Source organism: Mesoplodon bidens (assembly GCF_964165515.1).
Source record: "Mesoplodon bidens genome assembly, chromosome: 7".
Taxonomy (NCBI): Eukaryota; Metazoa; Chordata; class Mammalia; order Artiodactyla; family Ziphiidae; genus Mesoplodon; species Mesoplodon bidens.
The window spans coordinates 45,206,792-45,234,324 of NC_138164.1; the positions used below are offsets into that span (position 1 = coordinate 45,206,792).

General features: G+C 46.0%; 1 protein-coding gene across 7 annotated transcripts in view; it reads right to left on the bottom strand.

The window, feature by feature from the left end:
- Positions 1-27,533, bottom strand: part of NAV2 (neuron navigator 2) — a 770,197-nt gene that overhangs the window by 200,394 nt on the left and 542,270 nt on the right. For 6 of the 7 annotated variants that reach the window (XM_081241078.1, XM_081241077.1, XM_081241076.1 and 3 more), the window contains exon 6: positions 16,275-16,441. In XM_081241078.1, coding sequence (XP_081097204.1) covers positions 16,275-16,441 — 167 coding nt within the window. Of the gene's footprint in view, positions 1-16,274; positions 16,442-24,448; positions 24,518-27,533 lie in introns of all 7 variants that reach the window. The other variant, XM_081241081.1, reaches the window with a different exon arrangement.

The window sequence follows — 27,533 nt, forward strand, 5'->3', positions numbered from 1 at the left end:
TTCTTTCTTCTTCTTTAGTAGCCAACTTATTAAAGAAAAAAAAAAAAAAGACAACCTAATGAACGCTTCATTCAGTGTGCCTGCTTGTCTAAATCAATACTTTTGTCTTGAATTTCCCCTCCCTCAATGAGTGGCAGTGGAGGCATTTCAAGAATCAATAGGTTACATTTCTAAGACACCAGGAGCAAAAGAGAACCAGGTGGATATTCACCAAGCTATGACAAGAGTTCATTTGCTAATAAGTTGTTCTTTCAGGGAAGGGCACCCTGTGTTTCTTGGTCCCTTGGTTTTCAAAAACATCCTGCACCATGGAGATGTAGCTAAACAGGAAGAGGCAGTTCCACGGGTGCTTTAGACTTTTGATCCTAAGCAACAGACCAGGCGCAGAGAACTAGCTCTCTGGGGTTCTGTGTTCTGCTGCTGTGGTTATTCTGCCCCTTGCAGTCATTTCTTTTTTAAAAAAATAATTAATTAATTTATTTTTGCTGTGTTGGGTCTTCGTTTCTGTGAGAGGGCTTTCTCTAGTTGTGGCAAGCGGGGGCCGCTCTTCATCGCAGTGCGCGGGCCTCTCACTATCGCGGCGTCTCTTGTTGCGGAGCACAGGCTCCAGACGCGCAGGCTCAGTCGTTGTGGCTCACGGGCCTAGTCGCTCCGCGGCATGTGGGATCCTCCCAGCCCAGGGCTCGAACCCGTGTCCCCTGCATTATCAGGCAGATTCTCAACCACTGCGCCACCAGGGAAGCCCAAATCTTGATGATTGTTAAATCTTTTTTTTTTTTTTTGTGGTTCACGGGCCTCTCATTGTTGTGGCCTCTCCCATTGCGGAGCCCAGGCTCCGGACGCACAGGCTCAGCAGCCATGGCTCACGGGCCCAGCCACTCCGCAGCATGTGGGATCTTCCCGGACCGGGGCACGAACCCGAGTCCCCTGCATTGGCAGGCAGACTCTCAACCACTGCGCCACCAGGGAAGCCCCCCTTGCAGTCATTTCTGACTTCATACATTCATGAATTCACACATTCAATAAACTTCACATCCATAATTCAGGGTATTTTTTCCCCTATGTTTCATCTCATGTAATCCTCCCAATAACTTGCGGTTGGAGCCATTCTCAATTCCATTTTAGAGTTGAGGAACTGGAAGTTAGAGTTGTTAAAGAAGTCATCAAAGTCACACAGCCATCAAGTGTAGTTGCTAGGTCAGACTCCTGATGTCCTGCAATCACAGGCTGGCATTCAGGCCATCTTCATTACATGACAACTTGTGCCAGTTGGTATGGAAAAGAGAAAGCAGTGGAGCAAGGGGATCTGAAGACCAAGGATCCCAGAGGCGCAAGAACAGGCTTAGGCAGAGCCAGACCTGTTTTGCAGGCTGCTGCTTTCATGGGTAGTTCCTACCTTGGCCAAAGGGGGTCTCATAAAGCAAGCGGGGCTTGTGCCCTGCAATGAATGGCTTGTGTCTGCTGGTCAGAGAGAACTTCTGTGGGACTGAATAACCAAGGATGCTTCAGCCACTCTCTCCACTGAGAGTTCTCAGAGCTACACGCCCCCAGCTCACCTTTAATGAACTCAGAGGATTCTCATTTTCATGTGATTGCAGTGCAAATACACTATTACCTCAACAAGTGAAATCAATCCATATATATAATATATATATGTGTATATATACTGGATCTAACTTACACTGTGTGGAGATGGATTGCAAAAACAGTCTTAGGTCTCCACCCCCCTCTGGATCCTGCAGGCTTTGCAGTGTGACTTCACAACACCTCCCTCCTTCATGCATCTGGGCAGGCCGTGTGACTTGCTTTGGCCAACACAATGAGGCAGAAGAGAACTGATGTCACTTTTCAGAGCTTAGGTGTTAAATGGCCTTGCACACGTCAACCCTGTCTCGAACTTGTCCATCACCATAAGAACAGCATGGACTAGCCTGCTGGAGGACGAAAGACCAGGTTGAAAAAGCTGGTTTGGCTCAGCCAAGGCCAGTGCAGACCAACCGGCATCCTACACACCACCCAGACGGCCTCAGATGTGTGAGCCAGCCCCACCGGGATTACTGGAGCCTGGCACGCCTCAGCAGAGCTGTCCTGTCCACCTGTAGGCTTGTGAGAAATAATAAATGGCTATTATCTGAAACCAGAACTTTTAGGGCCTGAGGAGACAGGAATCTCCTTCGCTCAGAACCTGCTTCACCAACCTTATCAAGGCTGAAGTCCAGAAAAAGTCTTGCTCCCACAAGTTCTACTATTATTTACTATTACCTAAGCAGTAGGTAACAGGTTTGAAGATGCTCCGGGGGAAATAATCATTATGTCTGATGGAGGGTTTGAGACCAAAATGGCTCAGAACTTGGCTCAAAGAGTGGTGAAAGCTTGGAGTCAGGTGATCTGCGTTAGCCTCCTTGCCCTAGCACATGAGTCCTGTTGTGGAAAAGTCACTCTGCCCCCCACAGGTACTCACTGGTATTAACTGGACACCAGGTGAATTTAATATCAGGCAAAGTAGTCCTGGCTCGCTAAGGAGGTTTATTACCGAAGGGCCAGAGCCTCATTCCTACATGAACAATAGGACAGACTGAGTCTCAGGTGTGCAGAAACCTTTACGGACAGGGCCCAGAGATTCTTTCCTAGAAGGCAGACTCTCTCTCCCTGGTTTTCCCTAATGAATGCTGCCCCCTACAGCACATATGTGAAATAGACTTAAAAACATAATTCTGTATGGACACCTGCCTGAAGATACTCGTATCTGGCTCTTCTCAGGAGAGGGCAAGAAAATGAGTCCAATGTTAAAGTGGTTGAAAGCAAGCACAAGTAACTTCTCACTCAGTGGCCATGGCTATGTCCGTGCGACAGGAGTCCTCGCCTGTGGCCTCTCTGATGGCCTCAGAGCATGAGTTTGGCAAGTTCCAGACGACTCATCTGAAGTTAAGGGAGAAATCTTCCCCGAGTATGTGAATGGAGTAAAGGAAGTCATTGCAAACTGCACACAGGCCATTTTCTGCATGAAATGCAACTTTCGTTCAGTAATGAACCCTAGAGGGTAAGCAGCATGAAGAATAAAGCACATTGTTGGAATGAAGACCTTCAAAGGAACCAATCCAAAGGTGGGGCTTTGGGAACTGCCACAAACTGCGGGGAAGCATGTGTCATGACCAGGCCTTTCCAGGACCTACTAAAATCACACCAACTTTACCCTTTGCCTGGGATAATCAAATCCTATATTTGCAAGGGATCTTACAGAATTTCTGTTCCAATCTACCTACCGATGCAAGAAAACTCCCCTCTAGTAACCTCAGTGAGTGATGATCTAGCCTTTGTATCTGTTCCTCTGGAGTCGGGGAACTCCCTACACCCAAGACAGCCTATTCAACTGTGAGAAGACAAACGTGAAAGAGTTCTTTTTCCTTTTTTTAAATGAAGCCAAAGTTTGCATCCTTTTAATTTTTTAGTTCTGCCCTCTACGGCTAGAGGGAGAAAAAAAGCTGGCCCAGGATACAGACTTTCATTTCTAAAAGGAAACTGGTCTCTCTCCATAAAACTGTTTCCTAAAACATCTTTTGTGTCTAACCATTGCATGGGAGAATGGATGTTCTGAGCAAAGCAGACCTCTGCAAACTTCTCTCTGGGTCTCACACCCTGAGGAGCTTCTACCTAATCCAGAGAATTCGGTTCATCCCTCCTTTATTCTCATTCACAGCACCTAATCTTCTCAAGAGCAGGTATCACACAATGTAATGAGATTACTTGTGTTGTGTGTAATAGCTGTCTCTTCCACTAGACTGTAAGTTCTATGAGGGCAGGGATCATTACCTGCTTTTTCACTTTTGAATTTTCAGTGACTACCATGATGCCTGAGACAGACGAGTCTCCCGATGGTGTGTGAATAGATGAAAGATTGAGTTCCAAGTATGTGAATATGCAGCCTAATGAGAAGAGAGAGACCCACCTACTCCACACTGTACAGTCTGGTTAGAATTACCTGCCTTTTAAAAATGGAGTCAAGGGCTTCCCTGGTGGCGCAGTGGTTGAGAGTCCGCCTGCCGACGCAGGGGACACGGGTTCGTGCCCCGGTCTGGGAAGATCCCACATGCCGTGGAGCGGCCAGGCCCGTGAGCCATGGCTGCTGAGCCTGCGTGTCCGGAGCCTGTGCTCCGCAACGGGAGAGGCCACAACGGTGAGAGGCCCACGTACAGCAAAAATAAATAAATAAATAAAAATAAAAATGGAGTCAAATCTAGCATCACTTTTCTTGCAGCAAAAATCCACTAGTGCCTTCAGAGATCCTTATGCTTAGGGCTAATCCTGATTCTTGAATCCACCAGCTAGTGGCCTGCTGAAGGGAGAGAGTGGACAGCCTTGTGAAGACCGATTTCAGCTCAGGCCTGATGTCAATTCCTCACCACTGGAGAGTGCGCTTCTCCACCTTCCTACATGAACAGGGTCACACCGACAGTGTGGGTTTTATTCAGTCCTCATACATTCTCCTAAGTTGTGGAAACAAATGTGGGAAAGCTCTGTCTGGAAGAAAACGCTGGGACAGTCTGGAGTCATTATCCTCCCAGTGTGCCCTGAGGATGCCAGCCTGCAAACCAAGGCTCTACTCGGATACGATACAAAACCTGGGCAGTAGGGGGAAGCAGAGGCTCACCGTCCTGGACCGTTCCAAGCCAAAGCACGTTTTTTTTTTTTCTTTCTATCTTTGCTTTACCCAAGGTGAGTTATTACAGGTCACTGATTCCCTACTCCTTTCCACGTTTCATAAAAATGCTCTGATTCGCCCATCTTGAAACAGGCAGAGGGAGCATCAGGTGTGGAGAGGCCTTCTTTACCTTTGCTCTTATGAAGGAAGTAGTCCAGGCCGCTGATTTCCATCAGCAGCTAATAACTGTCCAATCTCCACAAAGTTTGGGGAACCTTGCCAATCACATGAATCAACACAACGGTCACTAAGAAATCATGGCAGGAGCTCCCAGGACACTAAGAATGTAAATTGTGCCCACAATGCCTTGGCATAAACCACTGTGCACCATGACCATTTATCTCCATGGTGTGACACCTATCAAAGGCCCATGCGGCAGTCCCACCACAATGAAGATGGATTATGACCATTATCTTGGACACAAATATTCTTAATGTGACCCCTCATCTGACACCCTCAACAGAAGATGGCTCCCCGACACATGGGATATGTGTTGGTTATCCTAATGAAATACACAGACTCAGAAGCTTGCAGAAGGCAAGCTGTAGCTGAGAAACAGGCATTTTATGTGTTAGGTTCATTTATGGCCAAGGATGCCATGTCCTTAGCACAGAGGCAGCCACACACATGTTCACAAGAAACTCCTCATCGAGTTGGTGAGCTACACGGAGCTCTCAAGTTTTATTGTTCAGGAACTCTCCCTGTTCTGACCAGCATTCTCTTCTTGTACTTTTCATTGTGAATAGGGGCCACATGTGCTCATAGAAAAATTAATCTCATTTATCCCACACATATTGTATTTATCTTCTCATGCTAATATACACTGTCAAATACCTAACTTGGAGAAGGAGAATTTTTTTTTTTCAAAAAAGAACATCTAAATGAACAACTAAACTAAGACCTGACTGTGATGACACCTGGATAAAAATGACTAGGGGAGCCCCCAGAAACATAAATACTTTCCCCTACCAATGATCCTTGAAATTAAATTGAATTCGTGTACGTGTGACGCTTTGCACATAGAAGATGGAAGCAAAAGAAACGCTGAGATTTATCACCTGAAAATCAGATGAACATCAACTGGTCATTTTCGGTTCCTGACACAGACTAATGATCAAACAGATATTTCATCTTCCTAAATGATTTCTTTTCATTCTTTTTCTTGACTCTTTCACCCTTTTACAAAAAGCCAAGTTGAGTGTATTTTCGAGAAAGGATATACAGCAGAACCATGAGGTCACGCATGGCTTTGAAACACATCCCTCTTTAGAGAAAAGCAAACATGGTTATATCTCTCTTACTCTTCTCCCTGAAAAAGGGCAGCTTTAGCCTTAAAGGTTGTTAGTTTCACACATTAGAGGGAGTGATGCGTCTCCTCCTCTGAAGGCTCTTCTGAATTACACAGTAGATGAAAAACATGGCTCCCAAAGGTGGCCAGAGAGAGCTCTTTCACCTTCACATTTGACTTTAGTTTAATGCTAGAGGTTAAGGACAAAGGCTACGCCGGAGCATGGGAAGGAAGGATCATCACACAGGCTCCTCTCTAGGTGAGGAACAGGAGATGGCTCTTACACTCATAAAGTAACACCAAGCTCTCCAAGTGCAGGTAGAGAAAGAGCCAGAAGATGATTCTTCAAACAGGGAAAGGGCAAGCTGCCTTCCCCCTCAGACCACCTCCTTGCAATGTATTCCCTCTGCTACCCTATCTAGATCCCACAGGGACAACTCTCTTTTTTATATTTCTAACCTAAGTGTGGGATCCAAATCCATTTCCTTATCTTCTATTAGCTCAACTGAAACAAGGCAGCATTGAGTCATTTTTTAAAAATTAAGAACGTCACTAGAGATTAATGAGGCAATAGCAAGAAACCAAAAGATACAAAGACCTATGCAAGCAGCTATGTCTACCCAGTATAAGTTGCTGACTCTGAGAATAAGTGTAAATATGTGTACAACAAAATGCGTGTAACATGCCAGTGTAAATGGTTTCCCACGCGTTGAGCTCCTGCTATATGCCAGGCATTAGTTTGGGCATCTTGACACGTTTATCTCCATTCCCCATAACAACACGCTACAAAGTAGTTGCTGAGAGTTGAAGGGCAATTAGAAGGGAGCATGCCCTTTCAAAGGGGAGCAAGAAGTACTCCTAGGAGAGGGGTTCTCAAACTTCAGTGTTGTAAGAACAATAAGGGTGTAGAATGTAGACTTTCAGGCTCTAACTCAGAAATCTGAATTAGGAGGACGTTTGTAAAGCTTCGGGATTTCTGTTTTTAGCAATTACCTCAAAGGATGCTGGTGTAGGTGGCCCATTCATCATACCTTGAGAAACGACAGTCTAGAGTCTTGAATTCACTGTGCCACCAGACCACAGGACGTGAGCTGTGTGCTTCACAGCTAACAGAGAGCTACCATGTGGGACCTGTTCTCTCTTCCAACACACAGGGGCAATTTACAAATGCTATGTCGGAGTGGAAAAATGTTACTGCGGAGGCACTATTTTGGAGAGAGATGCCATGTGTTTTTAGGACTTTTCATCTCTTCAATTAGACATCAGTAACTTGTTTACAACAAGAGGGAACCAGGGTGTAAAATGCAAACGAGAAAAATGAAACCTGCCTTTACTGCAGCAGCCACAACCCCCAGCCCCCAACCTGTAAAAGGGCACCACTAACAGACAGCAAACAACCGACCACACAAGATTTAGAAAGGTCAGAAGTAGCAACTGTTTGAAGCTGTGCAAATGACACCCACGTTGTCAATCAACGGTCAGCTACTACGAAACAAGTCATACCCTTCACAGAAATGTCTTCAACCAACAGAGGTGACAACGGCCAGAAAACCTGAATTGAGCTCTACAAAAAATGAGAAACAACATTTCACATCTGACTTTCTCCCATCACTAGGGCTAGAGCGGCCTGTTGCTGCTTCATAGATAACTGAATCTCTGAGAGGTGAGGCGACTGGCTGTTGGAAAAGGATTAACAAAATCTTTTCCCCTTCTGCATGAGAATTTGACCTTGGGTTAACCTTCTATCTCTGTTCCCCTGGAAACTTGATAAAGATAGAATGTCAGCTATGTTATCATGCAACACTGCTCATGATAACATTGACCCTGGATAGTTATACCACATCTGGACGGACAAGAGCTATAAATGAGGGTCTGTTGAGGGCCACCATCATTTTGGGCTCATTTGAGTGCTGGGACGCTTACCGATCGGGCCCAAGACGATAGGTGGGAACCACAGAAGTTTTGCATGCGGAGCTGGTACAAGAGATACTGGCTCTTGTGGGTCACGTGGCTTTTAAGCTAGAGAGACTCCTACACCTGCCCCCTGTGGGTCTTGTTCCCTCACACCTGAGCTGTCACCTGAGGTGGGAGAGGGGAGCGATAGCCCCTGGATGCTGCGTGGACTGCTGTCTATACTGCTGTGAGGACCCCTCCTATGGAACAGAAATGTCCGCACTGCCCTGCCAACAACCTGTGATTCCCCTCTGTCCCCTGAGGAGTGGAATGGTGCCAGGTGTGGCCTGTGATGGTCTGAGCATGATTCTGAACACATGCCGCAGTGAGCAGTGCACTTGCCCAAAGCCACACTCTTGGGAGATGGCAGGGCCAGAACTCAAACTCAGTTGGCTGTCTTCAAGGTAAACATTTTCTCTTTAATTGCAGGGCCCAAACCTTTTCTCCTGAGACAACTATATTCCGGCCCAAGAGACTGGTGCAACTGGTGTAAACACTTGCCAGACATTCTTTTCGCCTCCAGTGCCACATGACGTCCCTAGGTTTGGAAGCATCTATTTCATCCTGCCTGCCCACCTCAACAGCGGGGTCAGCTGAGTCATTTCTAGATGATTCTCCCAGTGTAGGCAGCTCTTTGCAGGAAACTGCCCTCAGCAGGAAGCCCCTTTTCTTGTCACTTTAGCAAAGCTACACTGTAACTAACTTTTAAACCAGGCACCCCACCCCATGCTCTACTCATCTCCAGCCCAAACACACCTTTCAAATCTTTTGATTACATAATACCTTGCCTAACTTGTCAGTTCTTTCCCTAGATCAAAGAAGTAGAAATGAAGAATAAGTAATTAACAGATGATGAGATCTCTTCAGTAGCTTCCCCTTCAGTAATCTCCAGAACAAACTGTGTGACCAAACTGTGTGAACAAGATAACATCTAGAGGAAGATCCCCAGGAGGGGGATGGCAACGACCTGACCCCCTATCTCAATGATTAACTGAGGTTACTTCCCTGTTTCCCTTTAAAAGTTTTCATGGCCGAGCAGAATCTTTAGAGGTAGTTTTGGGGGACACTGAGTCCACCATCTCCCCAGATTGCCAGCATTCTGGTTAAAGGCACCTTTCCGTTCCATCAACATCTGTGAGAATTGATTTTGTAAGCAGCAAGCAGTGGGACCTATTCATTTCATTTGATAACACCAGAGACTTCTCTAAATGCAATGATACCCTGGTTCAAATCTCTAGATGACTTTTTTTTTTTTTTTTTTGCGGTATGCGGGCCTGTCACCGCTGTGGCCTCTCCCGTTGCGGAGCACAGGCTCCGGACGCGCAGGCTCAGCGGCCATGGCTCACGGGCCCAGCCGCTCCGCAGCATGTGGGATCTTCCCGGACCAGGGCACGAACCCGTGTCCCCTGCATTGGCAGGTAGACTCTCAACCACTGCGCCACCAGGGAAGCCCCCTCTAGATGACTTTTTAAGCCCTCAGACAATCATGGCTTCAGGCTGGAGGGTCATGGTGATGTCACACCTGATTCCCAAACCAAGGTGACTGTCACCCATGAGCACAGACGGGTACCCAAGCTCTCCCCTTGCCTGGGGTGACAGCTCTGGAATGGCAGAGGTCCCCTGATGACCAAGGGAGGTCCTATGCTACCACTGAAATGATCTTACGGAAGTTTCCCTCTACAGACCCTCCACGGGACGTGAGGTTATTAATACAGTGAACACGACACAGGTCCTCCTAGATTAACACCTGACCAGAAGAGTGGATGCATCATTCCTTCCCAGCCTCCCCTTCCTCTGCTCTCAGCAAAAATCTTCAGATGGAAATCAGGGCAAATGATATAACCTCTCTGAGGTCCTCCCCAGCCTTCTGGCTAAGTGGATCTTCTTCCTCACCACTTTGAGCATCGCCCTATCACAGGACAAGTGAGCACCGCCCCTCCCCCAAGGCTATCCAGCTCCCAGTTCTCACTGTCTCTACAAACAGCCCGAAGCTGGGCACAAATGGTGACAAAACGAATAAAGGCAAGAAACAACATGAAACAGGTGCACGCACCCCAACCATATTCTCTTCTGTGTGACCTGGACCACTGAATCAATTCCATCCAGTCTAAACTGTAATTTTAGGTCAGCATCTTGATTAACAGCAGAACATGGGCAACTTCTTCATGCTTCCCTCTCCCGACCACTAAGTCTGATAAAGAACTTGCTTTGGGCTTCCCTGGTGGCGCAGTGGTTGAGAGTCCGCCTGCCGATGCAGGGGACACGGGTTCGTGCCCCGGTCTGGGAGGATCCCACATGCCGTGGAGCGGCTGGGCCCGTGAGCCATGGCTGCTGAGCCTGCGCATCCGGAGCCTGTGCTCCGCAACGGGAGAGGCCACAGCGGTGACAGGCCCGCATACCGCAAAAAAAAAAAAGAACTTGCTTTGCCAACCACTAAGTGACAAGTTTATAGAGATTCTAAATCAATGTTACTCAGACGTGACATCGTGCTGAAGGCTGTAAAACCCCATCTCCAGCCATGTCTGGCTCTCCTCTTCTGCCACGACAGGTAGGAGTGAACAAAGAGGAAGAAAGTGACCCAGAGAATGAACACCCGAGGAAGGAACCCACCAGAAAGCGCTGACGGGGCTCACATTAGGCAAGGCCAAACAGCCAGTGAAAACTTCACAGTGGCTTAGTGCCAGAGAACTTTAGACTCACTTTACAGAAGGGGAAACTGAGGCTTGGAGAACTGTCTTGAAGGAGGTCATGCCAGGTGGTAGTGAGCTTGATCTCAAACCCAAGTGCTTTTGTACTATGCCACACTCACTAGTTGTGACTCTTGGCAAAGTGTCAATAAAAACAGTCAGTTTTTAGCAAATGATCTTGTTATTTCAGCTTCTTAAAATAATTTGCTTCATTTCTAAGACAAGGTATTTTTTGCCCAAGAGAATGAAAATAAAAGTGTCAAGTGTGCAGAGAAACTAGCCTTCTCACACATTGTTGCTGGGAATTATAAACAGGGATAAACTTTGGGGAGCAAAATTTGGCACTGTTAAAACAACTGTAAAATGTGCATAATTCTTCAATGCAGTAATTCCACTGAAATGGTTGTATACATGCAAAAAAGACCTACCAGGATGTTAATCTCAGTACTATTTATAATATCAAAAAATTAGAAGCAACCTAAATGAAAGTGATTAAAAATATTAAGGTAAATTCATACTATGAAGTACTATGCAACTATTTTTTGAAGAGAGAATGACCTATAAAAAGGGCTGTCCACGATTTGTTGATTTTATTTATAAGACTTAAAATGTCATCTACGTGTGTGTGAGACTGTGTATATGCAGAAGGCTCCTGTAAAAATTAAATATTACTAATAAAGCACTTCAAATAGTTCCTGCCAAAGAGTAAACATTAGGAAAAAGTTATCAAAATGTTATAGTATATAAATCAACTATACTTTGATTTAAAAAAAGGAAATATTAAAAGCACTTTAGGGCTTCTCTGGTGGCGCAGTGGTTGAGAATCCGCCCGCCAATGCAGGGGACACGGGTTCGAGCCCTGGTCCGGGAGGATCCCACGTGCCGCGGAGCAACTGGGCCCGCGCCACGGCTGCTGAGCCTGCGCTCTAGAGCTCACGTGCCACAGCTGCTGAAGCCCACGTGCCTAGAGCCTGGGCTCCGCAGCGGGAGAGGCCACTGCAATGAGAGGCCCACGCGCTGCAATGAAGAGCAGCCCCCGCTCGATGCAGCTGGAGAAAACCCATGCAGCAGTGAGGACCCAACTCAGCCAAAAATAAAATAAATAAATTAAAAAAAAAAAAAAAAAAAAAAAAAAGCACTTTAAAAAAACAAACAAAAAATATGATAGTATATGCATGAAAATAATATAGAAGAATATAAACTAAGTGGCTAACAGTGGCTGTGTCTGAGAGGTGGGATTCTATAGGGTTCTTTTTCTTTTAATAAATTTGTGTTGTTCAAATACTTTCATATAATTCTTTTTGTATTGAAAATATAGTAAAGATATGCTTTCTACAAAACGAAGAAAACCTTATTATTCAGAAAAGAACATCCTCCACATGCACAGAATTCAGTCTAGGAATACTAAACATTCCAAATTTGTATGATGGACTAAATACTTTAGACCTGTATTAGATTTCTGGCAGTGTTAACCTGTTCAGAGGATGTAAGTGAGGGAATGGAAGGAAGAGAAAACAGATCATGTCACAAATGTTGAAAAAGAACAGCTATTTCCTCTCCCCTGAAAATCTGTGATTCTGGCCTGGAGCCCTAGAGCCACTCGGAGCCAACAGAGGAAGTGGAGGGCTGCCGCGCGTCCTGGCCATTCCTTAACAGATGTTTCGCAGCCGATCCTGCTGACACATCCTGCAGGCCAGGCAGGGCCCTGCACGGTTGTTGCCTGCAGGATTGCGAATCCAAATGCAGACCTAAACCATGGCAGCGATAATGATACAACAAACAACTAGCAGGTTTTCCTAAAGGCTAAGGCTCTGCAGACTTTCCTCCAAACCTACAAAATCTGAAATCTGAATTTCTAGGAAAACTAACGGGTCATGTTGCTGTACAGAACATTTCTTTCTGGGTTTTGTGTATCACCTATGTACTTGGTCACTTTATGGAACAACGTAATGAACTGTGTGAGTCCTGAGGTTTTTTTCTAGCTCTGAAGTACTACCTGTTAGTTTTCTTCTGCTTTACATCTCAGTTGATTGCCCAGTATAATCAGAACTAAATTCAGTGATGATGACAAAAGGGGACTTGTTTCTTTGGGTGTGATTTTAAGAGGAATGCTTTAGTGTTTCCCCACAAAGTATAAAGTGCTTTGGGGTTTTTGAAAAGTTGCCTCTTACAATCTCCTTTTATTCCTCTTAATCCTTTTTAAAAATTGGGCCTACATGTTGAAATATTTTTGTCATTTATTGACAGAATAATGAATTTCTCATTGAACTTACTGATGTGATTAGATCAATTCCTAGGACTGGAATTCTCGGGTCAATGGATCACATAGAAAAGCCTATGAATTGGTTCACCTGAGAATGAAATGCCAGAGCACAATGCAGTCTGAGTCTGACTGACTAACAAGAAAGCTTCGGGGGAGGACAGGTAATGAGATTCTATCACGGACTTGACCTCATGGGAAAGCAGTCCACACCTCAACTATAGCACCAACCACACTGAATTGCAATTCATCTGCTCAAAGAGTTTCTCTCTCCAAGATTTCTCCAGGTAAAGGATGATATCTTATGCACCCAAGTACCTGTTGTGTCTTTTACATGGCCAGGTGGCTGAGTTATTTCTGTTCCGTCCCCACAAACTATATTTTGCATGCAAGCTGCCTACCTCAGTCTGCAATCAAGGTCAGATTCAAGGGAGAACACAGGGAACATGAAGAAAGGAGGAGGAAATAACCAGTCTCTGAAGGGAAAATCACATGACCCCGTTACTTAAGGATGGTGGAAAAGTATTAGTAAAAAATACCAGAGGCCTGGGAATTCCCTGGCGGTCCCGTGGTTAGGACCCAGCGTTTTCACTGCCAGGGCCCGGGTTCGATCCCTGATCGGGCAACTAAGATCCCACAAGCCATGTGGCTCTGCCAAAATAAATAAATAAATAAAATCTAGGTCTGCCCCAACCTTGCTTTACCTCAGCTCCCCAGGATAGGAGAGGGATAATAAACGCACCTCCCATGCACCTGAACCTCCATCAGTAATTTTTATTACTGTAAATCCTTGCAGGATTTTGAGCACATCATAGCTCACACAACATTCTCACGCATATCCCCTCACTTGACACTCCTCACAGACATCCCAGGGGACAGGACAGAACCAGAGTTCAAAGCTGGGAGTCGGGGCTTCCCTGGTGGCGCAGTGGTTGAGAGTCCGCCTGCCGATGCAGGGGACACGGGTTCGTGCCCCGGTCTGGGAAGATCCCACATGCCGCGGAGCGGCTGGGCCCGTGAGCCATGGCCGCTGGGCCTGCACGTCCGGAGCCTGTGCTCCGCAACGGGAGAGGCCACAACAGTGAGAGGCCCGTGTACCGCAAAAAAAAAAAAAAAAAAAAAAAGCTGGGAGTCGGACCTGGATATGAATTCTAGCACTCAACTAACAGGGAGGGCAAGTTACTAAATCTCATTTAGCCTCATCTTCTTTACCTGTAAAACTGGGGTAATATTTACCTCATGGAATGCTTCTGAAGATCAAGTATAACATAGTGAAAATCAAAGTCCCTAGCAGATGTTACATGCTCAACAAGTAAGTATGATTTCCTTTCCTTCTGACACCGGAGTTTTTCCCTGGGACAATGCCGCTATTAGCATTCACAGCCACCGTCCTTCAGGAGGCCTCCCGGCTGTCTGCTTGAGGCACAAGGGGCAACCCCTGCCCAGGATAGAGGCAGATTGGTGGCTGCCCCAGTGCCAGTGGGGAGCCCCTGGCTGGGCTGCCTGAGTGGCCCTATGTCTGTGTGGGCTCTGGGACACAGGTCCAGCCACCAACCCTGCACCCTCCCACATATGTTCCCTCCACGGGGAACCTTTTATTTTCTCAATTTTTTAGGCATTGACCTCATACCCGTCCTTCAGACTGTTTTACGTCTATTCTCCCCAAAGGACTATGGGACAAGGGCAGGCTTCTCAAACACCTTCTCCTCTCTCCCTGCTCCCTCAACCTGCACATCTCTAACCAGCTCTCAGTGGCAGGGTTTCAAGCATTTCTTTTCCACTTCCAGGAAAAGCACAGTATTAATTGTGGTTCTGGAACCAAAGTGCCTCGGTTCAGTTCCAACTCCATTTCTCACTGTTTCTGGTGTGACCTCAGCAACTACTTAACCTCTCTTAACCTTAGTTTCATCCTTTATAAATGGGGGTAACAACACACTTTGGGGGAATTCAATGAGGCACACAGTAGGTACTCAACAAAACTTAGCTCTTTTCTATATTATGTATATATCCATAAACGTATCTGGAAGGATATGCATAGAATGGTTTATAGTGGTATGCTTCAGGGAGCATATAGAGGAGAACTTTCATTTGACAGAAACTTACACCATTTTACAAGCATTCATTATTTTTGTAATTTAAACACACCTTTTTAACAAGAATACACGGGTACGGTAAAGAAAAGGAAAGGAGGAGAGGGGAAGGGAGGTGGAAAAAGAAAAGAAGAAGAAAAATGGTCTGCTTGAGGCAGAAGCCAAAGGCTGGATCAGAGTCATGACTGGTTGAGACATTCTGGTTATAGCTTTAGTGCTAGGTGCAGAGTTCCCCATGCCTTGTCAGAGAAAACTTCTGCCATATATATGTCAGCCTTACACAGATTTCCTTCATATTTCCTCCAGTGTTCCAGGTGGGAGTGGGTGTGGGGGGAAGCCCAGTTCCATTGGATTAAGTTATCCTGGGATGGAGGGGTGCGGGCAGGGAGCTTCTGATCTCGCTCACGGTGGGAGAGCTGCCCAGTCCCCTGGAGCACTTGGCGGGGGGTGGGCGGGGGTGTCTCCTGGGTCCCAGGGGAGGAGGGGGCACTTCCAGGACAAGCCCTAGGAAGCTTCCACACTACCAGGCAGGAAATGCTTCCAAGGGACCTGGGCACGCTCCTCTAAGAAGTCTAGACCACTTTGCGTGGGAGGAATAAGGGAGGGCTCTGTCTATTATTGAAGAATCTTCTGAGCGGTTTCAATTTCCCTATTTCTCCATTGTCTCATGAGATACAGACTGCAGCAAGCAAAGGTTTGTTTTACTACCTTCTGTGCAAGAGTCCCCACAGGGCTACTTACATTTCCTCCCCAACCTAAAAGCTCAGTACTATGCATAGTAAAAAATCATATCCTTTTTTGGTAAGAGCTACATTATCAGAACACCAAGAGGAATGCTGCCTACTCTTTATGTGTAGCCAAGATATTCATTTAGCCAACCCACAATTCGGACATTTTCAAAGGGTGAAAACCCTCCTTGTTTCTAACTTCCCTCACATCACTTCCGATGGGTAAAAACCTTATCGGCTCACAAAATGCATGGCCCAAGCAGCTTGCATTTCTAGAAAACCACCTCCTATATAGAGAATGTTCTATGAACGTTTTCAAATTGCAAATGCTATATTGCTTCTATGTGTCTTCTGGGCTCCACCCAGACAAACACAGCTATTCCTGCTGGCAACTGTGAATATGTAATACTTTCCCCACCTTATTAATACCTCTTCTAACAAAGTTCCTGCCAGCCAAGCACATCCTTGTGACCCGTTCCCATCACTGTTTGCCACCCCACACTCACCCAATAGAACTGGATCTGCTATAAAGGAAGATGCCAGAAAGGACCCCCAAGAAGGTGGCTTACCTTTCTCATGGCTGCTTGCTGGTGGGGGTGGGAGTGGGGAGGTGACTGGTTTGGACTTGTCATAGTTGTTAAAGCTCTGGCTCCGTCGGTTGTTAGCAGTGGCTGACCCTCCGCGTGTTTTGGCCTCGCTGCCTGCAGCGGATACCCTCGCGGTAGGACCTGGAAGTCTAAAATGCAAAAGCAACAGAGTAATGGCTTCAGTCTCAGGAGAACAGCAGTACCTCAGAAGGTACTGCAGTCATGCAGGAGGTAAAAGAAACCATTCAAGACATCAGGTCGGTGGCAGTTTGCCAGTCCAAGGACTTACTGGAACCACCACAAACATCTAGGCTAGTAATGACCCCAGTAAAGTCCAAAAGCCAAGTGTGAGTAGTTTTCCTTTGAACACAGAGAGAAATATATGAATATGTCTGCTGATTAGAAATACAAAGCTGGGGAGTTCCCTGGTGTAATAGTGGTTAGGATCCGGGGCTTTCACTGCTGTGGCCCAGGTTCAATCCCTAGTCAGAGAACTGAGATCCCACAAGCCACACAGCATGGCCAAAAAAAATACAAAGCTCATCTTACTTTTTCTCTTGGATGAGTAATTTTACTTTTCAATAGGGCCAAACCATATCATCTCTAATTCTATCTAGGGTAGAACATAAAGGCCTGTTAAGACTCTAAACTGTTAAACTTGTGTGTGCATCTCCTTTGACAGATACTGAAAATGGTTTTTGCCATAATCTAGGGATGTAAGTATCAAGAAAAAGATATAATTTATGATGGTCAGAAAGGAAATTGCTACCTCAGAACCCAACTCATCTGCAATGAAAAATTATGGACTGGATGGAAACATTTGTTCAGACATACATTTTCCTTCAGCGTCTGACAACCTGTCTCCATAGACATTACTCTGAGTCTGAAGCTCAGCTTCTCTGCACAGTAGATGGATAAAATCGTACATTCTTTCTGTAAAATGAGCAGGAATCTGTTAGCCTAAAGACAAACACACACTTTCCCTTTAAATAAAACACTTCATTTTTGGGTGGTTTGGGAAATAAAGTCAGCAGACTAATCTTTGGTAATGTGTCTAAAGATATTATGGCCCACTCCCCAAAGAGTTAAGGCTATGACTCCGCAAATCAGAATTTTGGTTCAGGGACTACTAAGCAGACTCTTTCCAATCATTAAAGTTGAAAGATGAATAAATGATGAAATATTTAGTTATATCTTTCAGCTAAAACCCACTTAGCAGTGTTGAAAAGCCACTGGAACCTCAGCTGACCAGCGTTAGATCTAGCGATAGGTCTGAATTTTCAACTCATAAAGCTTTCAGCCTTCTCTTTCCACACAAATCTCTAAGCACCAAAGAAGTCTGCAGTCTGGAAGCATTTTAGATAGAAGCAGGCATACGCTTCAAACTTTTTCTTGTTGGCTGAGCAAGAAAAAAATGGCGGTAGAGTACACAGAGAACATGAGCTGGTGTGAGAGGACTGCAAGATTTATACAGTTAAGAAGAAGCTGGCCCAGTTCCTTAACTGGGAGCTAGAAGAGAAGGAAGGGGGTGAGTTCTTCCTCCCAACAGTGGCAGAGGGAAGGCCTCACTTCCCACTGCATTAGGAGGATTTGCCCCTCTGTTAATTTACCCCATCTGTTTAGTGAAGATATTCACCCCATGAAGACAGGCACAGAGTGGGGTGCAAAACCAGCAGTGCCAGTGCCTGTGTTTGCGGACCAGAGGCGGCCAGGTCAACTGATTAAGGAGGTCCAGCAATGGGATCTTGGTACCTCCCAGTTCTGCTTCCAATGCAAACAGCACCCTGAAAGCCCTCCAAGATGGACAGTGTTATCCGAGGGCTCCCAGCCAATGGCAGAGCTGCTGCAGGTGCAGGCGTGGGGCTCCTCAGGGCTGGACTCTGCAGGAGTCTGTATGCCCACAGATAGGCCTGCAAAAAGATTATGGACATGTTCCAAGATGATGTCACAGCAACAGTTTTAAGTGGTGCAGGGTAACACAGGTGACAGTATTCTACTCCCGTGGCAAAGAACAGGGAAGCAAAAAGCAACGAGGAGGGAAAAGATGCTTGAGAGGCCCCACTGCCCTCACCTGGGACTGGACCACAGATTTTTCAGAGCAGCACAGGGCCTTTATAGAGGCAAGAAATCAAAGTATTGGATGGGATGGCCACAACCTTGAATGAGGTAGGCAATTTGGTCCTCTGTGAGGCAGTGTGGTACAATGGGTAGAATATGAGCTTTTTCCATACAAATATGGACATGACATTGGGCCAGTCTTATGATCTGAGATTCACGTTCCGTATTTGTCACTTTGGAATAACAGTAAAGTACCCAATGGGATAGCTGTAAACTTGGAATGGGACTTAAGGTCCAGCCTGTTGTAAGTACTCAATGCATGCTCGTTCCCCTTATCATTCTCTCTGCTGAGCACAGATTCATAAAGGAATTGGACATTGTCATATAGAAAACATGCTATGGTAGAAAAAAGAACCAGACAAATAAGGAAGGAATCAGGCAGATCTAGGTTAAAGCAGCAATAGAGAGCTGGACAAAAATCAACACACAAGAGCTGGAGATCAACATTTCCAAAGAGGCAAGACAGGTTTTGGCAGACAGGATTCATCATCTCCCTAAGAAACATTCGAGGAGAGAAACTGCTTCATCTAAACATCTGTGACGAAGAAACTGCTTCATCCAAGCATCTGGGGTACCTCTGAGCCATCTGTGGGGCCCAGACTGAAACATCCCCAGTCTTGGATTAACTGAGACGGCTCTGGTTTCCCAGGGGTGGTCACCATCAGATCCTCTTCCTTGAGTCAGAACCTAGAGGTGCCACTCTGATGGGAGTGACCCATCCTTCAAATGGCTACAGGTTGTACCGTTTTCTGAGACATGGAAGAGGTCTCGAAGGCCTTGAGGGCAGCTGACATGACAATAAGGGATGGTTGGCACATGCCGAGCCATCAAAAGCCACCATAAAGCTCAAGCCAACTCATGTCACCCTCTACTTCATCACCATTACACCCTAGTGAGGACAGCTCCCTTAACTTGACCAAATGGGAAAACTGGACGGAGACCAAGTAACTTCTTCCACGTGTCAGAAGGAATCTATGTGAATACTGTGCTTTAAAACTTGGGTTCTGTGGTGGATGGGGTTGGACAGTTGCTTGCTCCAAAGCAAGCCTCCTCCATCCCTCTGAAATTTTCAGCAGTCTGCCTCACAAACAAAGGCCATGAATGAATGCGTGATGGATGGGAAGTAAGGTAAAAAAGCTTCGTCTGGATCCACCCAGGAGGGAACCAGAACATCCCTTGGGATGATGAGTCAATCCACAAACTGAATTAATTTAGACTGAATTGTGAATACAGGATTTCAAAGCCAAAGGTGACCACAAGATCCTAAGATACCTGAGCAATCCAGGTGAGGGCACTGGACTTCACAAACTGAAGCAGGGATGTGCTATGTCTGTGTTTCTGAGTCCTTCCTTACCCCAATTCATATGTTGAGATTGTAATGCCCAATGTGATGGTATTAGGAGGTGGGGCCTTTGAGAGGTGATCAGGTCATTAGATAGAGCCCTCATGAGTGAGACTAGTGCCCTTATAAACGAGGATCCAGAAGGCAAGCTTGCCTCTTCCACCACGTGAGGACACAGCGAGAAGTCAGCAGTCCGCAACCTGGAAGAGGGCCTTCACCAGAATCCGACCCGGCTGGCACCTTGATCTTGGACTTCCAGCCTCCAGAACTGTGAGCAATACATTTCTGTTGCTTGTAAGTCACCCAGCCTGTGGTGTTTTATCACGGTGGCCCAAAAAGATTATCACAGGGTTCTAGTTCAATCTTATCTAGATCTTAAGGGGCTGATTGACCCTAGCTGACATCTCAATTACATACGCATTGATACAAGAATATGAAAGGTCAGAAGTAATTCAAAGAAGAGAAATAATGACCTCGGAAGTTGTTGGAATGGTCAGGGAAGGTTCCAAACAAAAGCAACCCCAGAGCAAGATGTGGCGTGTGGAATGAGAATGTGAGTAGAGGGCAAGAAGGTAGGGGGCAGAGGTGTCATGCAGAGGGAAGTTGTAAAAAAAAAAAAAAAAAAGCACTGAAGAAAGAAAGGGCCAGTGTGTGCTGGGGCTTGAGGGACAGCGTGGGAGGAAATGAGGCTGGAAAACCAGGCGGGGGCAGCCTTTAGTGTCACACTATGAACCTTGGACTTGGTCCTGTCCTCCAGCAAGGAGGCATTCATTAGGGAAGCTGAGAACAGAGCTAGAGTTGAAAAGCAGGGTAGCTTCCAGTTCACAGTCACACAGGCCCCTGGCTAACATTCTGAAGTTCATTATTATTAACATCCTTGGGCATCAGGAGAACTTCTCTCAAGCCCCAGCCTGCAAGTAGCTGCTGTCTGTCCATCAGCATCATTCTGCTGCAGAGCTGGGTCGTGCTCATATGGAACAGCTGCAGATACCACAACAGCTGCTGCCCAGCGATGCCTGCCTCATTAAGAAAAAGCAGGGAGAGGAGAGTGCAGCAAGTCAACCTCGAATCATCTACACCCTGCATCATCCAGAGCGCCAGAAGGTTTCAATGGCCCCTTTGCAAGAGGGACTCTACTTCCCATGATCATCCCATGTCCAAACAACAGTTACAAAATGAGAGGACACAGATGTGTTCTCTGAAACACACGTTGCTTTTCTAACAAATGAAGTTTAAGGGAAGAGGTGTAACAAAGAGGCAGAAGGAAAATCCTGCTGCTACGGGAGCTATGGTCAATTTCCCCAACATGTGCACAGCCGAGCAGGCAGGATGGTGAGACTGTCGTTCCTGGCACATAACCTGTGCGTGCATCCCGGCTCCACGCGTTGTACGTGCTGATGGGAAGAAAGCCGTTCTTCTCCCCCAAACCACTTCAAAGGCTGGGAGCAGAAGATGGCCCTCCCAGGAAAGATGGCAGCTTGTGTGCACATGCTCAGGACCTTGGGGGTGGGGGGCTGGAGGTCATAATTGGAGATGCTTTTGCTAGACAAGATGATTAAATGCTAAACCTCTCATCTCCACGGCATCTGCTTTTCAGCAGCTGGGCAGAGACGGCTGAACTACTAGCCACGCTGATTCTTCTCCACGAGATGGTTGCATAGAGATCGACTCTGTGAGACTCGCTAGAGCTGGCCCAGAACAACCCAAACCACCAACATCGCCCTATCCGCTAGTTATGGTGCACTGATTACATGCCAGGTTGCAAAGGACTGGAAATGACTTTACTGGGTCCACATAGCACTGTGAGTGAGGCAGGACTACCCCATTTTACCAATAGGGAAACACAGCCTCATGGAGATTAAATAATTGGCCCAGGTAACATAGTAAGTGGTGAAAATGGGGTTTGTTAGGTTTGACTGCAAAGCTGCACTCTCTGTCACCATGCTTCAATGCCTCCCACAGGTAGAATAAGCTTAAATACCTGAGGCTCACCAGGGATGCCAAGAGGCAATACAGTGGTCAAAGGTGGAAATTCATGGAAATCCTTCATCCCTGTACCAGTTCCCTCCATAAGCCCCTTCCCCGTAGATTCAAGATGAGGCTTCCCACCCTGCTCAACACCCTTGGTGCCTATCTAGGTGTTTGGCTCTGGCCGGTGTTCGATCAATGTTTGCACCTGAACAAGAGACCTATTTCCAAAGCTCTGGGAGAGGTATTCTACTCAGCCAGAGGGGCAGGAAGCGCTGTTTCTTTTGGCAACCAGACTTTACTACTTCCCCTGGTGGTGCCTGATCAGCTAAAATGTTTATCAAGATTGTGCTCAAGTCTAGGGGCGGGGAAGTGGGGGGAGCAGAAGGCAAGGAGTGTTAGACGAATAATAAAACGAAGACCATCCCTTTGTCAGGCTCGTCAGAAACAAAATGCATCCAAAAGAAACTCCAGGTGAGGGATAGGACCCTGATGGAAAGCCAGACCTTGGCTTCGGTCAACTTGGAAGCCCTGTGCCCAGCACGCCCTCAGGGCAGGGCAGACACGCCCTCATTCTTCAGTTCTTCCTCTCTTCCTCCCCCACAACCCCACTCCACCTCCTTCCATCATTTGGGACTGATAATAATAGATCATTCACGGGATGGGCATGTGCTTCCAATTAGATTCTTTCCCAGCTAGTTCCTGTTTTCTCTCTCTTCCAGAAGTAAGCACATCGGGGGAACAAACACTAGATTTCAGGTTTCCTCCAAGCTCCCCACCCGCTTCCTTTCCTGTGTATGGACTTTGCATGACACTCAAAAGAAAAAAAAAAAAATGGGATCCCAGGTTACCAGTGCAGTGGTAGGGGGAGGCTGTCTATCTGACTTGGGCCTCGTGCTGTTGGGGAAGCAGTCACTCTCTAGCAGGGCGCTATGGACTCATGTTTGTGTCCCCTGCTCCCCCAGTACATATGTTGTCATCCCAGTGTGATGGTATCTGGAGATGGGGTCTCTGGGAGGTAATGAGGTCATGAAAGTGGAGCCCTTGTGATGGGGTTAGTGGTTTGGAAGAAGAGACAGGGACGGGAGAGCTTGCTTTCTCTCTGCTCTCTACCATGTGAGGACACAGGAAGAACACAGCCATGTGGAAAATGGGAAGAGGGCTCTCACCAGAACACGACCATGTTGGCACCCTGACCTTGGACTTCCCAGCCTCCAGAACTGTGAGAAATAAATCTCCATTAAGTCACTCAGTCTATGGTGATGTGTAGTAGCAGCCTGAGCAGACGAAGACACATGCCTATGAGATGCAGTGATGAATGTAGGTGCCCCAGAACCAAGTCTGGGTAACACGCTGACTTGTTCTACAGAAAAGCAGCTGCCCTGTGGCTCCTCCCTGCAGCCAGACGGATCCTGAGTTGGGCCTCCCCATGCGTAAGCTTTTTAGAAAAGTTAACTGATTAGAAAAGGCACCCACCTGGAGCCTAAGAGCGTGGGGCAGCAAGCAGACGTTCTGTACCTATTTGTTGCATGAAAACAGAGAGAAATGCAGTCTGGGCAGCCCTTTACCTTTACACGGGAAGTCAATGAAAAAGAAATACCAGCCGTAATGAGGAGGAGACTCTGTTTCTGTCAGGATGCTACAAGGGCAACATGAGGCAGAGGCCAGGAGGAACGGCTGAAACGTAAGATTTTAAAAAGCAGCCTCAACAACCACATAAGTACCAGAGTTCAAGGAGGAGGAGGGGGGTGGGGAGAGATGTAACATAGTGGTTAAAGTGAGGGTTCTGGGGTTAGATTACCTGGGCTCAAATCCTGGTCTTTCCACTTTCTGTGTGCCTTTGATAACTTACCGAGAACTTCCTAACTTTTAGTTTCCTCATCTGTAAAATGGGGATAATAACATGACCTACCGCAAGAATATTGATGTGAAGATTAAAAAAGATAATGTATTCAAATTGGCACATAATAAGCATTCAATAAAAGTTAGCTGTTGATACCTTTAAAACAGAGTAGATACAGGGATATAACTGGCGTTTGCCATACCCTGAAACAGGTCCTGACAGGATGCGGTAGATGCCAAACTGAGTCAAGAGAATTAGTTAGTGAGCAGCCCTAATTTTTATTTTCAGGGAACTGAGGTGATCTGTCCATGGTACACATGGTACACAAGAGCACCCAGAAACAAAAATGACACATTGCCTTATTGTCTTGTCTCCTCTGAACAACTGGATTCATGCTTCAGGTCTTTAAAACTCAAGAGAAAACCAATCCCACATTAGTAATTTTAATGACAGCACCAATAACAAAAAGCACAACACACATAAATGAGATGCAGGTGAGGTGGGATCGGGACCGAGCAGGGAGCCAAACTCATCATAAAACTACTATGGAAAACCACCTACAAACTCACCTCTCTAAACCAGAATGGACTTTGATGTCCAAGCAATCAAAGACAAAAAAAATCCATGAAATGCAGAAACAATACGTACAACTCAACCTCACTTACAGATCACACACACACACACACACACACACACACACACCCCTTCAACAACCCCATGGCCACTCTCAACTCTCCAACACTGGGTCATCAGCCAAAGCATGTTTGGTTTTTCCAAACTGCAAACATGACATGGGGAGGGGGACCAAAAGGAAACGCAGCCAGAACAAAAGGAACGAGGGGCTGGGTTGAAACCATGCTTTGCGGGACGTGGAGAAAGTCTAACCTAGAGATCTTTTTCTGACCCAGAGTGAAGCGGATGATTTTGCTTTGTGATGAGTCCTTGGAAGATGCACTGCATGATAGGAAAGAAAAAAGTGGAAGAGATGAGTGAGGGGAGAGAAGATGCATTAGACACACAAATACATCACAGGAGTCCTGTGATAATGCGAATGCCCCTGGGTTTCCCTCTGCCCGCTTTTTCTACAATATGCAGCCTTCTTTCTAGGTCTGACTTGATAAATTTCCAACATGAAGAAATTGCTATCGAGATTATCTAAGAACTTTTGTGGTTTTCTTTTTCTTAACTCCAAATCTCTTTTCTGGTATCCGTCACTATAAGGCCTTCTTCCACAATGACACTGAAGCCAGGGGTCTCAGACAAGTAAACTTTGTAACTTTCTAAAGTATTCAGATGTTTCTATTTCACATGCTTGTTCTACCAGGGTGGTTTTTTGATGAGTGTCCTCAATAGCCCATAAAGTTGACCCTCAACAAGGGTGGATGTGGAGATGTTTTCAAGTTTTGCTGGTCTTGGGAATTTTTGCTCTCCATGGTATAAGCAATGATCATTTCAAGTCTTCCGAACTTGCTACATTCTGGGCTTTGAACCATAAATTTATGAATATGAAGAATCATGGTTGGACTTAATAAAAGGTTAAACTTATTTACTGCCTTATGAAAGAGAAATATTTATCTTTCTTGCATCCATACATCTTATGCCACATTCATAAAAGGATATGAGGTGAGAAATACAATGTTAGTGTCATTAAACTTAGGAAGTGAAGGAAGAGACAGAAGTGAATGAATTAAAAAAAGTAATTGTTTGGATTTTTTCTAGAAAGCTAAATATTGATAATATGTAAGGTAGACACAGATGGAGAGGAATTTCATGAGGTGAAATGTGGATCAAGTTCTCAGCCATCACGTAAATTAATGAGAAGAGCTGCAAGGTAAAAGTGAGTCTCCATTCGGCGGCCATCACAGAGGAGTTGCTCTGATTCCTTCATGCCAATATCTCAAATTTCCTTGCTCAGCTTCCACAACTCTCTTATTAACAAACGCTACGGAAAAGCTGTCAAGTTTTAGTATTTGCTATCCGGAGAGGTACTGTATTTAGGCATGTTTGTATCTGGCAGAGTTCTAATGAAGGATCAACACAAACCTGGTATTTGGGGGTTGCATCAACATCTGACGTTAATGATCAAGGGTCTGAACCATTATCCTTGGGACCTTGGTTATCGAAGTCAGAATTTGGGGACAGAAATACAATGAAACAAAGCCAGGAAAGTGATTTTACTACTCTAAATTTACAGCCAGAGCATGAGCATGGGGTATCACATCTCTAGACCTTGAGAACAAGATTATCCTCTGGAAGTAAAATTAGAAACTATCAGTATATAATGCATAAAACAAATCATCTGTGAAAGTAACCCAATATGCACCAAATAAGGGATGAATGAGGACATACAGCAACTCCAGAGCCCAGTTTGTGTCACCACATTGCAGGGTCAGGGGGCCATGATGGCAGGAACTACTCTGGAAAAAATGGATATAAAAACCTGGCTTAAGTGAGTTTGGCTCGTCTTTAGGTAAAGCATTTATTTTTTATTTTTAAAAATTTCTGGCTCCCTCGCATGGCATGCAGGGTCCTAGCTTCCCATCCAGGATGGAACCCCTGCCCCCTGCAGTAGAAGAGCAGAGTCAGTCTCAACCACTGGACTGCCAGGGAAGTCCCCCTAGGTGAAGCGTTTATTAATAGTAGGATGTTTTTTCTTACTTGGAGATGGGTGTCCTGACTGGAACATCTGGTTCTTTTGAGAAGACAAAGGCTTACTATGGAAATGGATGCCTCAAGCTAGCATAGCTCAGTGACAAAAGCCCAGTGTTTCTCAACACATGTTTCTTGGAACCCTATGCAATGAGATGCTCTATAAAATAGGAAGAGCTCTGTGGCTCAGTTTGAGAATGCTTTCTACGCCGCCTTCTGAAGATTCCCAGTACACATGTGTTCCTCCCCCCACCCCAACCTCCCAGCTTCCGTATCTCAAGAAATGCCACCATTTTCCTAACCGCTCAAGCCAGAAATCTCAGCTTCATCTGTGATTCCTCTCTCCCTCACTCTAGATAGTCAATCTACCTGTAGTTCTGTTGGCTCATCCTCCAAAATATCCTGAACTGGTCCATCTCCATATTTGCTCCACCACCTTGATAGAAGCCACTGTCATCTAGAGGACCACGGAAGCCTCTTAGCTAGGGTCTTTCCTTCTATTCTTGACCCTCCCACAGTCTTATTCTCCAGAGAGGAACAAAAGTGACTAAAAAAACAAACAGAAAAACTGTAAATCAAATCAAGTCTCTCTCCTGCTCAATACTCTCCAATGGCTTGATACCTTTAGAATGAAATATCAACTCCTTAGCCTGTAGAGCCATCACTATGACCTCACTTCAAGGGCCATGGGACTACAGAACTCTAGGGGCCACCAGTCATCCCTCTTTGCTTATAGGCTGCCTTTCACTTCACACCCCCTTCACCCACTGAACTCCAGCCACACCAGCCTTCTTTCTGCTCCTCCAAGCTGCCAAGCTTACCCCTACCACAGGGCCTTTGCACTGGCTGCTCCCACTACCTGATCTATTCTACACCCGCATCGACAGCTCCCTGGCATTCATATTTCCACTTTGGTGTCATGTCCTCAGAGAAAGCCTCCCATCAACCCAACCTAAATTATCAACCCGGTCCTTCTGATCCCATTATCTTATTGTACTACCACCATCGGATATTTCTCTTCCCCTTCTGTTTGCCTGCCCTCCTCCAGTAGAAAGTAGAGAGCAGGCACCTTGGCTATCTCATTCACCCTTGATCCCCCAGTGCCTAGGACAGTGCCGGGCACAGAGAAGGCATTCAAACACTAACTGGATAAATGAATGCATATTGGCCGATTCAAGGATCTGAGTAGATCCTGAAGTAACAGTTATACAACTTAACCCAGAGGATTTCCCAATTTTTCCCCCATAGAACCCTTCCCCTGCACGTTACCATCCAGGGAATAAGCACTCTGCAAAATGCAGGGTGGGAAATGACGTCCTGA